Source organism: Carcharhinus amblyrhynchos, chromosome 20, assembly GCF_965287045.1.
Source record: "Carcharhinus amblyrhynchos chromosome 20, sCarAmb.v2.hapA, whole genome shotgun sequence".
In the NCBI taxonomy this organism is placed as follows: Eukaryota; Metazoa; Chordata; class Chondrichthyes; order Carcharhiniformes; family Carcharhinidae; genus Carcharhinus; species Carcharhinus amblyrhynchos.
Genome location: NC_137343.1, coordinates 41336798 through 41351215, shown reverse-complemented (window position 1 = coordinate 41351215; position 14418 = coordinate 41336798). Strand labels below are relative to the sequence as shown.

Genomic DNA, 14418 nt, shown 5'->3' with positions numbered 1-14418 from the left:
CCCAACAAAAATAACAGTTCAACGTCAAACCTGTAGCTGCTGGAGATACAATACCCATCTGCACATCTTTAATAAAACACTCGCTTCCTTCCTGAGCACTATTTGATTCTGGGTTCAATTCAACTTCCTTCTGGAACTGCCAATCAGTCCCAGCCTCTGTCTGGGAGCTTTGAGAACTTAATCAACCTCTGCCAGAATTCAGTCTCACCTACAGTAAGGCTCCAGGTGGTAACTACTGGATGAATCAAATCATTCAACAGAGATTCTGGAAACAAGACTCTCACTACATTGTGCATACACCGAGCCCAAGGCCAAACTGGCCAAGAAAATCCAGGTCCGCCTCTGGACCTCTACTGATTAAGTGGGTTTTAGTGGTAGTGATGTAGAACTGGTTTCAGCATCACTGGGTAGGCAAGAATAGAGAGAGGGTATGTGGGGAGAGAGGTGGTTGAGGCTAGGAGAATATATTTTAGCTCTCTGTCAGGGTTGTGTAGCTGACTGGTGATAAACAACTTTGAGTATTGTTGAAAAAAAAGAGACACACTGTCAAAGCTTTTTATCTTGCACTCATCAGGACAAATACAAGAATGCCAAATTTCAAAGGGAGCAACAATTTATACTGCAAGAGAAAAGGGTGCCAATTGGTTAACAAGTCAACTCTGGTCACGGCGTTACCATGGAGAATTTACCAGGGAACCACTTTCCCCCAGATTTTTGATTCAAAAAAGGCGCAATGCCTGGTCATGTACCTTTTGCCTGCAGCAGACAAGTCCTTGCAAATGGACAAATGTAGCTTCTAGCAAGTGTAAGTGAGCCATGTTGAGAGCCCAATAATTTTAAAAATGATTATTAGCGTAATTTCTAGCACATTTGGGACTGTTCAGTAAGTGCTGTACAATTGTGGAATCACATCCAATGTTAGAGATAAGTTCTGAGTCTGGCAAAGTCTGGTTGAGTACAGTTAATACGTTGCCTATTGCAAACAGCTGGATCGACATGGCAGCTTTAGATGGTCCGCCAGTCGTTGGGACATATGGTGAACAGACCTGTATTGCACCAGTACAGAAATTCAAACACATTACTCGTTAGTGTGATAGGCAGAATGTCCTTTTGGCTTGTCACCAGCATCCTGTTAGTGGGAAACACCACTACTGTCTCTTGTAGCAACATGAAACAGCTAGCTTCAACTGATGCTCAAATCTTTAAGATGCCTCCCCCTTCCAGGGCAATTTGGGGTGAATTAAATTGTTGCTCCCTTTGAAATTTGGCATTCCTGCATCTGTCCTGATGAGTACAAGATGAAAACCTTTGACAGCATGTCTCTTTCTTTAGCACTATATGTTTTTATTAATCATTCTTAGGATACGGATATCATTGACAAAGACACTTCACAGAGCTCATGAATAGCACTCTATAAATGTAAGCTTATTCCACTTGAGTCATCCTACCCCTATAACCACTGCCAGCCTAAGATGGCAATACCAGGTAACCAAGCTGGGACCATCTAACTGGCATGATTGTATTCTACCCAAAGTTTCATCAAGCATGTTGACACTATAGATTTCCAACCATCTGCCTAAAGGCTATGATGTCATGAGTTGTGGCAGACTTTAATTTGAGGTGTTCACTCTTTAGTATCAACAATGCAAGAGTGTCATCTTCCAATCAGTCGTGTTTTTTTTAAAACTGTGTTTGTATAATATTGGACTTGTACATTTTGATGAGGTGTTCAGAGTCACGGATGTTAATAAAGGCATCAGTCATGACAACACACCAGCCTCACTGTATCTGTATTAGTTAATAATACGCCTGTCACCAGTCATCTTTTTCTAATCATTAGATGGTGCATGCACCGCCAGAGGGAGCGGATAACACACTTTGGCTCACTCTGTTTTCCATCTACTCGAAAACTCTTATTTTCTGCCAACTTTCTCTCTCTCTCTTCCTCCATTAGCCATATTCTCTCTCTCCTGACTAAACAACCATGATGGGCAGTACGTTGCAAGGTGAATGAAACCTTCAGTCTCCTATACCCCTCACTGGGATGTACCATGAATGGGAATCAATGAGTGAATCTGATACGTGGGCTCAGGGAGAGTTGCCAATGTTGAGGGCTGGGGGACGGGACCAGAGGCAGTCAACAGCCTATTTGTGCCAATATCTTTGTACAAACAACAGATAGTATGGGACAGGCACGAGGCAGGTGCTTAGATCATGAAAATGTCCCAACAAAATAGCTGAGGCTCAGGCATAATTTTCAGTGTACAGAAACATGCACTGTGCAATAAAACAAATATAAACTGGATTGTATAGATAGGTGTGAATGTAACAACAGCCAAGTGAGAGATCCATGAGATTGCATTGGCTGTGCAAATCAATCTTCCCAAAACAGCACAAAACTCATCTCAAACCAGACACTGACCTCGATGTCGATTAGTTGTCTTGTCAAACATCAGCATGGCATCATCTACCTGTGGAAAAAAAAACAAGGCATCATTAATATTTCCCCTCCATTCTCCCAAACTGAGGCTGTCTACAGTTGGCAATGTGTCAAGTCAAAGAGCCAAGGGAGCCAATGGAGTGTGCAACTTGGGTAAACACTGGCATGGGCTAATTGGAAATAGCCTTTTAACTTCCATCCATTTCCCTGAAGTGTATTATAATAATGGGCCTGCCATGTCGAATCAGTTTACAGATACCTAGTGGTCTGTGTATTTCCAGCACTTACCATTTTTATTTCAGAAGTGTGCTATTTGCGATTTTCTTTCCCTCAATCTCACCCCAGTACTGGACCGGTGAAAGTGCACTGTGAATAACATCTCACATTGATACAGTACCTTGAATCTAGTAAAATGTTTCTGAGGGGACACACTCAAAACTAGATAGGAAGTGACTCAACTCATCAGCTGTATAACCTGTGACATCACTGACATCTAATCTCACAGGGATGGGCACCGTGGCACAGTTCAGGAGGGAACTGTGAGGGACGTCTCCAGCAAGAAGCCAATGCCTTTGGGGTAGGAGAAAGGAATAGCATAAACATGGTGCGGTGACATTGGAAAAAGAGGGGAAAGGAGCCATAGACACCTTTGTGTTTTAGGCATTTCTCACTAATCAGGTTCACCGATGCTTTGAAGGCTTTGACTATTTGGGTTCTTTTTCTGGTTCCCAATGTCTGACCTACGCTGGAAATGCCTTGTTAATGGTGCTATACAAATGAACATCCTTATTGTTGAGACTCAGATTTCCTCCAAAGTCACAAAGGTTGCCAAACACTGGGCTGACTGCGCAGTGCTGCTCTCAGCACAAAGAACAAAATCATTTTCTTGCAATAAGTTTGAAGCTGGGGCAGATCATGAGGGACAATCATGACACCAAACAACCATCAGTCTGCTTTTAATTTTCTATGGATGGAGCCAAATCACATCTTTTTTGAAGTAGAAAAGGAAGGGAAATGAGTGACACTAGATTCCTACAAATGACATGGCAATGGGTCTTCCCATTTGTGTGTTGGCAGGATGCAGCCTACTGTTACCGGCCTCTGGCGTTCCAAGAGATTGAACATTTGACAAGAGTCCCGCTGAGGGCAAAGAACGTTTAGTCTTCCTAAACAACTCCTACACACAACCTGAGCACCAATGTGGCAAAGCAAAGGTTTGAGAGCCTGGCACAGTGCACCTTCTGGGGTTTTAATCAGTGACTCTCATTATTGCTCTAGATTAGGACCATGTCCCTTTAAGAGGTTTAATACCACATTGCACTGCTTGGCATTTTTTACTTCCTCCCTTACTTTCCTTCTGCCAACGTCTTCTTGCTTGGAATCCGAGTCAATCCCTGCTTTTTAAGGCCGTAAGCTGTGCAAATAGACGTCATGTTACAGCCTAAGCTGCACCTTACCACGTGTGTCACTGGCTGACTCAGCCACAAAGAATGTCAGCGTGTAGCAGCATTAAGCTCTTTTTCAATTATAGAAGGATTTCCACACAAAGCAGCAGCTTTATAAACACTCGGGTTCCGCAGCTAACAAGAGTGCCCACATTCCTGGGCACTGCCACCACAGGGAGTGTACCTGACACTCCCTGGGCACTGCCAGTGCAGATACACTTGGTCTTAGACAAGGGGTTGACCATCAGCTTCACACTTCACCCCACTGGATTTGGGAGATAAAGAGGTGGGGGAGCGTGGGAGAGAGAGAGAGACAGACAGAGGGGCGCCAGCCATTTGGGAAGTGGGGGATACCATGGTGGGAGACAGAAGGGGAAGAGTGTGTAGATGGGGAAGGTCCCTCTCTGACAAATAATAAGGAAGGAGATAGACAACAAGGAGAGAAAACACATCGTATACAAGTGCAACGAAACCAAGAGATAGTGACTGAGGAACTGATTAAGATAACAAGAGACAAAGTACAGTATTGGCCTAGTTAGACACAAAAAGCAAGCCACAAAATTAGCCTCTGCCAAATCCTCTTCAAATTGGAGCATCACTAGATGTTGCTTTTGTAAAGAATAACATTGATCCTTAATATTAGAGAACATTGGAAGATACAGCAAGCAGGAGGAGGGCGGGATCATTCAGAGACTTGGTGGATCGGCAGAATGTCTTCTGTGCACCAACGTTCAGTGACTCTGGACAGACTAGGGATGCTCAATCCCTTGCAAATGCCCAGTCAAATGGAGGTGCGTTTGGGGGAAGGAAGAGGGAATTTATTGCGAGTGGCCTCGCCAACTATGGGTTAAATGAAATCTGTGCCTGGCACTCATTAAATGCCAACAGATTAACACACCTTCAATTTCATTACAGCTCTGCCCTCAATTACTGGACGTACTACAATCCACAATCTTTCAGATCTCACTTTGGAACAGCTTTGTGCCAGAAAATACCTCCTGCATGAATAATTCTGCAATCATTTACTACGTGAAAGGCTGAGATTGTTCCTCTGAGAAAGCATTTACATAGCTGTTTGTCCTCCCCAGTCCCCAAGGACTGATTTATTCTTCGGAGCTTACACTGCAGTGCAAAAGCACACACATCCACTTTACTCAAGAGGTCAGGCACAGAAAGCAGGGTTTTGTTAGCTGAGCTGGACTTTGGATGCTGGCGCCTGAGAATTGGGCGCTCTCTCTCTCTCCAACTCAAAAGAGTTTTTCAAAAGGGGAACCTTCCACTTTAACTCTCCAGTCTGAGAGAGTCATATCCACCACCTGCACTTGTATTTCAATACTCTGGGAATGGAGAGAGAGTTAGGGCTGAAGCCTCAACGGGGATAAACACGTAAAGGGAGTTCTAGTTAAGCAACGGCGCAACGGTTCCCCCTTGACTGTGTTTAATTTTGTTAACTCGGGCCCTGGGTTAGCTTGCTTCACTGCATTCAAGGGAATTAAAACTCGCGTCAACTCTTCTTTTAAACGAACAGCTGAGCCCAAGAGGCTCAGGAGTAGGGAACAATTTCGAGCTACAATGTCAAACCATACTGTTTAAACAGAAAGCCTGCCTCCTCCCACTCAGTCACACCCTGCCTTTGTACTCTGGGTTTTCCTTCACCAGCTTTAGGCCGATCACCTTCTATCCCACCATATGGTGACCGAGGGCAGGCAACATGCAGTAAGGTCATAAAACAGGCTTGGCCCAAACGTTAAGACATTTTGTCAGCTCTGGTAACTCTGCTGAGAAGGAAAGCTCACCGCCCAAGGGAAAGAGGTGGTATGGAGGAGCAGTGAGGGGCAGTGGGCAGGGTGGAAGAGGCTTGCTAAGTCGCGCCATGGTGGGGAGGGGAGGCTAGCTAGAGTAAATGCATGGGGTTATGGGGATAGGGCCTTGATGGGACTGTGGTCGGTGCAGACTCGATGGGCCAAATGGCCTCCTTCTGCACTGCAGGGATTCTATGTTCCCGAGGGCTCCTCTGGAAAGATATGACAACACCCAAGCAACAAGGTAGACAACCTCGGCGGGCGACAAAGCTGTCCAGGAAAATTATAACAACAAATCATCTGTCTATCTGTCAGAAGCACGACACAATCAATCAATCTGTTCAGGTTGCATAGACTTTTCAGATACACTCATTGGCGTTCAACCAAAAAGAAATGAGGCAGCTCCTAATGCAGCAGATTTCACAAACTAAAGCACCGTACAGAAATAGGTTCTCTCCCTCTCGAGTGACAACAAAAGCTGTGTCCCCTCTACCCTTTATCCAAGCACTCTGTACACATCAGCAACAATAACTGCGGGACAAAAATCCAACCCACAGGGTGGCAGTAAGGCAACAATTACTGCTCCAAACGGCTGTTGAGTTTAGGGTGTGATCTAAAGGCCTCAGAATTCATTCACTGAAAGTGATTCAGCAACAACAAGGAGGGAAAAAAAAAATTCCAATTTTGTCCCAAGATAAAAGAGGCGATACAGAATCAACCAGCAGCAATAATCTTATGTACGTACCAGACCATGGAACTGAAGACAGGCAGCTACATTAAAAAGGACTTGGCCCGTCGGCTTTGTCCTTTCACTCCACTGGCCTAACCTCCATCCCACGGCACAATACACGCAGGCCTTCATTCACTGCCGCTGCAGTGTAATATGCCCTTTTTAAAATGTCATCTTTAATTTTCCAGCCAAAAGGACGATGATAAAGAAAAAAAAAATTACAGCTGCATTATTAAACCCTACATCAGTCAATCAACCTTACAGGGAGTAAAGAGCACGACCCCTGGCCTCTGGTCCCCATGGCAACCAGTGAGGCTCCTTCGAGGACAATGAACCAGATCGGGCCTGCTCATTCATGCCAGCTCTGCCAGTAACATAATGGTCTGTTTTCTTTTCTACTCCTCAACTTCTCTACGGAAGGTGCTGACTTATGCTGGGCTATGGTTCCATGGTTGCCACGAGCTTCCACTAACTCTCACAATGAGCTATTAATTGCATTATAAGTTGGCACTGGCAACTCAGATCCTATCCTTCCCAACTTCCACATTTTTCACTCTGGGTCACTAGACAAGCAACCAACCCTGTCCAACTATTTCCCTCCCCTGGTCCAGGGACGCAGAGTCCAATCAGGATGTCTCTTTTTTTAAAAAACCTTACTAGTGTCACAAGTAGGCTTACACTAACACTGCAGTGAAGTTACTGTGAAAATCCCTTAGTCGTCACATTCCGGTGCCTGTTTGGGTAGACAGAGGGAGGACTTAGCATGGCCAATGCATTTAACCAGCACGTCTTTCGGACTGAGGGGGAAAACCGGAGCACCTGGAGGAAACCCACGGGGAGAACATGCAGACTCCACACAGACAGTGACCCAAGCCAGGAATCAAACCTGGGTCCCTGGCACCATGAGGCAGCAGTGCTAACCACTGTGCCATCCTCTTCAGTCCAGCCCTACAAGCCTCCCAGTCAAAAACCAGATAACTCTGCAGAGATAAAAGGATTGAAAAGCCTCATCATATTCTCCATTATTTTCTTTTTGGTTCTCTGACTTCTCTATTACTCTTCTCCAGGTGACACTGATAGTCCCAGTTCTACACCAGGCAACAAGAAGTTTGTAGAAACCACAGTTGGAGTGACCACAAAGACAACAGCAGGAGTTCTTTAAACAGGCCCAGGCCCAACAATATGCAGGAATGAGGAATAAATGTGGCCTTACCAACTTTGCCAAGGGCCTGGATTAAGCAAATCAGCCAACACATTCTTGACATGAAAGTTCCAGCCCACAATCCCATTATCACCTGGGTGACCACCAGCCAAACCAGGTACAGCAAGCTATGGTATTCAATGGAGGCTGGGATTCAAATTGTAAACAAATGACCTGGAGTCTATTTTTTCACCAAAGATCATGCAATGACAACCTACATTTATTTAGTGTTGTCAGTCCAGCAAAATGTCCCAAAAGGGATATCAGCCACAAAACTGACACAAAGCCAAAGAGCATAATCTTATGACAGTAAGAGATAGGTTTTAAGCTTTGCCTTAAAAAAAACAAGACAAAAAGGTGGAGAGCTTGGGAGATGATTTTCTAGAGATTGAGGTCTAGACAATTGAAGGCATGGTCTCCCTGAGAATTTGTCTGAAAGATGTGACTGTATGCTCTGTTCCAGAGTTAGAGAGTCATAGAGGTTTACAGCATGGAAACAGCCCTTTGGCCCAACTTGTCTATGCCACCCTTTTTTTAAACCCCTAAGTTAGTCCCAATTGCCCACATTGGGCCCATATCCCTCTTATACATGCAACTGTTTAAATACTTTTTTAAAGGCAAAATTGTACCCACCTCTACTATCACCTCTGGCAGCTCATTCTAGACACTCAACACCCTATTGCAGGTTATAAATGCGCCTAGTTTGGGGGCGTTTAAGAGATTGGTGGATAGGTTTATGGACGAAAAGGGATTGGTTTAGATTAGTGGGTCAATGTTTTTTTTTAAAAATAAGACTGGTCAGCGCAACATTGTGGGCCGAAGGGCCTGTTCCGCGCTGTAATGTTCTATGTAATGTTCTATGTTCTATGGTGAAAATAAATTGCCTCTCTGGACCCTTTTGTATCTCTCCCCTCTCACCTTAAACCTATGCCCTCTAGTTTTAGACTCCCCTACCTTTGGGAAAAGATATTGACTATCTAGCTGATCTATGCCTCTTATTATTTTATAAACTCTATAAGGTCACCCCTAAGTCTCCTACGCTCCAGGGGAAAGAGTCCCAGTCTATCTAGCCTCTCCTTATAACTCGAACCTTTTAAAACACCCAACCCCTGGTGAATAAACCAGCACACTGTTATAAAGGCACAGCAATCCTGCCAAAGCAGTGGTAGCAGAGCAGGGGTAAACACTGAGGAAGTTATCTGCACATAACTTCCCCCACTACCCCCCCAACCCACATCCCATCCCATGCATGGGTTGCCTGGTAAGTGTGCTCCCAGACCAGATTTGATCCTGGGCACGTGCCAAGCTCAGTGGCAGTGGAGTTGCTACAATCAGCCCAAGTGGTTCGCCAAACTTTTGAAGGGCTGGATTGTTAGCTGCACTAGTCAGCAGAGCAACGCCTTGCTGTACATATACCAGAGAGTGTACTACGAAAACGGACTTGGCTACAAATGCCCAAAACAGCCACACCATAGGGCAGCACAGTGGTTAGCACTGCTGCCTCACAGCACCAGGGACATGGGTTCAATTCCCAGCTTGGTGACTGACTGTGTGGAGTATGCACATTCTCCCCGTGTCTGCATGAGTTTCTTCCCAAAAGATGTGTGGGTTAGACTGATTGGCCATGCTAAATTTCCCCAACGTCAGGGGGGATTAGTAAGGTTATGGGGATAGGGCCTGGGTGGGATTGTTGTTGGTGCAGACTTGATGAGCCGAATGGCCTCCTTCTGCACTGCAGGGATTCTATGACTAGGTGGATTAGCCATTGTAAATGTGAGAGGTTACTGGGATATGTGGGGAAAAGGGCCTGTTGGTGCAGACCTTTTGAGCATAGGAGACTTAGGGGTGACCTTATAAAATAACGAGGCACATAGATCAGCTAGATAGTCAACATCTTTTCCCAAAGGTAGGGAAGTCTAAAACTAGACAGCATAGATTTAAGGTGAGTTGGTGCAGACTGGATGGGCCCAATGGCCTCCTTCTGCACAGTATGGGTTCTATCACTGTCACCTCCAGTAGCACAGCCATTGTGGGAAGAAAAGCTATCAAGTGACCAGGAGAAACATTGAGTACAAACACACTGAGGCATTCATGCGCTGGGCAAACCCTGTTTTGAAATGGTGATAAAAAGGCCCCAATTAGGGAACAAAGTGTCAATCTGCAGTGGTGTCAAAGCCTTTCAAACACCAGAACTCTCAATACTCGAGTTATTCTCTTGTGCTATTTTTGGTTGCCATGACAAGGGTTTAGGAGAATTCCTACTAACAGCCTCCATTCAAAGGCAGTCCCAAAATGGGGTGACAGACAAAGAGCCCCAGTTGCCTTCCTCAACACGAAGGAAATCTCTCTCAAAACAACATCTCAAAAACATTCAATGTTTTCTCATGCTCTCAGCTGATGCTCCAGATGAGGCCCTTCTGGCAGCAGCTACCACTGGTGTCACCATGACGTTACCAGCAAATTGCAGCCTCAAACAATTAACCCCATTGCTGCTGCCTCAAAATCTAATTCCGTGAGTCTGGAAGACCCACAAGTGGTGGAATTGAACCAAGCCGCTGCTATTAACTCAGGATCGGAATTCACAAAAAAGCTCGAGGTAGAATGTTTAATAGCAAATACAGAGTTGGTCAGTGAGGGTTTGGATACCCATGGGGGAGGGGGGGGCGGGGGGTATCAGCGAGAGGCCTCTGTACCATGGGGGATGGTCAGTGCCCACAGGGAGGTGCCATTGACAGTCTCTGCGCCCACAGGGAGGAGGGGGTCAGTGAGGGGGCTCTACGCCCACAGTGGGTGGTCAATGGGACTCAGTGCCACAGCTGGCAGCCACTGACCTGCACCAATTTATTTGCTGCACTCTCCTTGGCAGAGCAGAGGTCTGCACAAAGAAGGGTGGAGTAAGAATGCTGATCACAGGGATGACGCCCCCAAAAACAGGACAGGGTGTTTCCGAGTGACTGGAACAGCACTGAAGGGGAATCCGCCCCCACCTATCCTTCCTCCTCTTCCCCCAGTCAACAGCTTCACTTGGCATTTGCTGTTTGGCAGCGATGAGCAGGAAGCTACTCCTAAGCCAGGAATGTTGAATTCAATGCCTGTGCCCCTAACGCTACCCAGGCTGAGATCAAAGCCGGATATTGCTGCTCTGTTAAAACCTGCTTGACACTGGCAATGCTGAGCTGTGGAGAACCACATGGAGTTATTTCAGTGACTGAGGTGAACCATCGCTTCACGTTGACTTCAAAAGCTTTATTCAAACAGGAATCCAGAGACTAAGGATGAACCATGTACAAGCTCGATAACAAACTAATGTGTTTCGACTTCATGAGCGCACAGACGTAGAGACAGTGTGTGCCCCCTACATTCCCTGCCTGCTTCAGGCACCTTCACCCAGTCATTACATCATCAGTAAGTAGTCAATCCCATAGGCTCTCAAACAAATCTTTTCCCTAGTCAAATTCCAGTTTATTACCCAAATTTCTAAACAAAACCTCCTTAAAACCTTCATGTAGAGTCGTTACAAAATGGACAGAAATCGCTGCCTTCAACATTAGTATTTCATATGATGCTCCATGGTTTGTGATGGGTTTGCTTTGTGTCACACTAACCAGCCGAGAAAGCTGAACATAGAGCTATAGAAAAGTTACAGCACAGAGGCCATTCAGCCCATCTTGTCCATGCCAGTCCCCAGGTGCCCTTTCTAATCCATACACCCATCACCCTCTGCATAAAAAACTTCTTCCTCATGTCCCCTCTACCTCTACTGCCGCTTATCTTGAATCTATGGCCCCTGCTTCTGAAGTTCTCCACCAAGGAAAACTATCTTATCCTGTCCACTCTATCGCTTCCTCTCAATTTTGTACATCCCTCAGCCTCTTTGTTTCAAGGAAGATAACCCCCACCTATCCAATCTCTCCTCATAGCTACACTTTTCTGGCCTTGGCAACATTCTTGTAAATTTCAAGCTTCAAGGCTTGAAGCAATTCAATGTTAGGACTTGCTGCCTCTTCATTACAGCGAGCACAGCGTCCAAGGCAATGATCTCATCTCAGCTGTGCCTTTGTACCATCCGCCAATAACTCCCAATAAGAACATAAGAAATAGGAGCAGGTGTAGGACGCCGCTTAAACAACCTGACTGAGTCAATAGGGAGCCCAGCTTTAAGTCTGATGTGAAATTAATTTTCGTTGGGAATCCTGGCTTAGGATGCCCAATGGAAGCTCAAAGAACACCACCTCACTTTCAATCAGCACTTGACAGCCTTCTAAATTCAAGTGATAAACTCAGACCACAGCCAGTGCTCCCATTTGGATGGACCAAGACTATTTACAGCACCAGAGACTCCATTGCCAAATCCTGGCCAACAAACTGGGTGCAGTACTTAGGGAGTGCTGTAGCACCAGCGGTACTGCCTTTCCAATGGGGATGTTGAACTGAAGTTGTGTGTGTTGTCCCAGGAAATGTAAAATTATCCAACCATATTATTTCAAGTAAAGAACACAGGAATTCACACCAGAGTTCGAGAACAACATTCATCCCTCAAACAACGAGACCAGGAGCGATTAGTTGGTTGTTACCACAATGCTTTTTCTTTTGTATGTCAGTTGCCTGTTAGATTTCCTACACTATAACAATTATCACAGTCAGAAATACTTCAGAGACTCGAGAACAGCTTCTTCCCTGCTGCCAGCAGACTTTTGACCGGACCTACCATATATGAAGTTGATCTTTCCTTATACCCTATGACTGTAACACTACATTCTGCACCCTCTCCTTTCCTTCTCCCCTATGTACGGCACGGTAGCACAGTGGTTAGCACTGCTGCTTCACAGCTCCAGGGTCCCGGGTTTGATTCCCGGCTTGGGTCACTGTCTGTGTGGAGTTTGCACATTCTCCATGTGGCTGAGTGGGTTTCCTCCGGGTACTCCGGTTTCCTCCCACAGTCCAAAGATGTGCGGGGTTAGGTTGATTGGCCATGCTAAGAAGTTACCCCTTAGTGTCCAGGGATGCACAGGTTAGAGGGATTAGTGGGTATAATATGTAGGGATATGGGGGTAGGGCCTGGGTGGGATTGTGTTTGGTGCAGACTCAATGGGCCGAAGGGCCTCCTCATGCACTGTAGGGTTCTATGGTACTCTACGAACAGTATGCTTTGTCTGTTTAGCACACAAGAAACTATACTTTTCACTCTATCCCAATACACGTGACGATAGTAAATCAAATCACAGGTTGTGTAGGATGTTATATAAATGCAAGTTCTCTCTTTTACTGTAACAGTGGATTGAAAACGCACCACCTAGATCTCCTTTACTAATAACGCAGGCGCACAAATCCTTCGGCTTTCTTCAGCCGCTTTGTTGGGATGGCTCTCCCATACCACAGATGCTTTATTCGATGCAGGATTTCTCTGCCCCAGGACACCCAGGTACACCGTAACAGGATACTGAGGCTGTTAGGTGTGACTCATTAAACTTAGCTGGTTGGCAATTAGGCAGCAATGGCTGAGTGATCTTCACTTCCTGTCCTGTTGGAACATACAGTACCCTGGCACCAACATAAGACAAGAACGATGGCCAAAATTTACATGGGCATTTTTAGTGGCACCTGGGAGAGAGGAGGATTAGGAAAAATAGGGTGGTAGGCTCTGTCCTTTCATATCTCTCAACCTTACCCCTCATACATGTTTTCTCCCTCTTACTTCTGTAAGAAGGTGGCAACTTGCATTGTCCAGCGATTTTTCACCATTTTAACTCATAAACGAAGATGATTTCCAGCAGGTAACGGTGGGTAATTGAACCTGCCTCCAGCATAAAGCAGGGCCTTCAGAATGGGTGGGGGCAACAGCTCCAATCCCATAACTAAGGTCAACACGAAGGAACAAAAACAGGAGCTCTGGAAATGCTGGGTTGCGGGAGGAAAAGAGCGAGAAATTCAACTGCTCCTGCACTAACGGGTTTGTTGGGGAACACCAGTATTTTACCCACAAGGAGGCTGGGATGGGGAGTAGGCCCACGTCACCATGCTATGTGGAAAGCCCAGCAGCTTTAGGTGTTATAGGATGCTGTTGGGCAAGAGGAATTCCCCCCCCACCTCAAGGATTGCCTCAAAGCAATAAATACACCCCCCCCCCCACCCCACTAAGTTGCTCTGCCATCCAGATCATAGAAATCTACAATGCAGAAGGAGGCCATTCAGGCAATCGAGTCTGCATGACCACAATCCCACACATGCCCTATTGCCATAACACGGATCGCAACAGACACCTCCAGACACTGAAAGATGCCCTCATAAGAGCAACATATGGCACTCGACTCATCAACTGACAGTTCCGACACGCCACAGCGATAAACCGCACCGACCTCCTCAGAAGACAAACACAGGACACAGCAGGCAGAGTACCCTTCGTCATCCAGTACTGCCCCACAGCGGAAAAGCTACAACATCTTCTCCAGAGCCTTCAACACGTCATTGATGAAGACGAACACCTCGCCAGGGCCATCCCCACACCCCCACTTCTTGCCTTCAAACAACTGCACAACCTCAAACAGACCATTGTCCGCAGCAAACAATCCAGCCTTCAGGAGAACAGTGACCATGACACCACACAACCCTGCCACAGCAACCTCTGCAAGGCATGCTGGATCACTGACATGGATGCCATCACCTCATGTGAGAACACATCCACCAACTCAGCCAATGTGGCCTACCTGATATGGTGCAAGAAAGGATGTCCTGAGGCATGGTACATTGGGGAGGCCGTACAGACACTATGACAATGGATGAATGAACACCGTTTAACACAT

At 46.0% G+C, this 14418-nt stretch overlaps 1 protein-coding gene across 1 annotated transcript in view; it reads right to left on the bottom strand.

The window, feature by feature from the left end:
* LOC145355951 (RNA-binding protein Musashi homolog 1-like) overlaps window positions 1-14418 on the bottom strand; it is a 141827-nt gene that overhangs the window by 31101 nt on the left and 96308 nt on the right. Inside the window, exon 7 of the mRNA XM_080208460.1 lies at window positions 2423-2471. Within this exon, the coding sequence (XP_080064586.1) occupies window positions 2423-2471 (49 nt within the window). The remainder of the gene's footprint in view (window positions 1-2422; window positions 2472-14418) is intronic.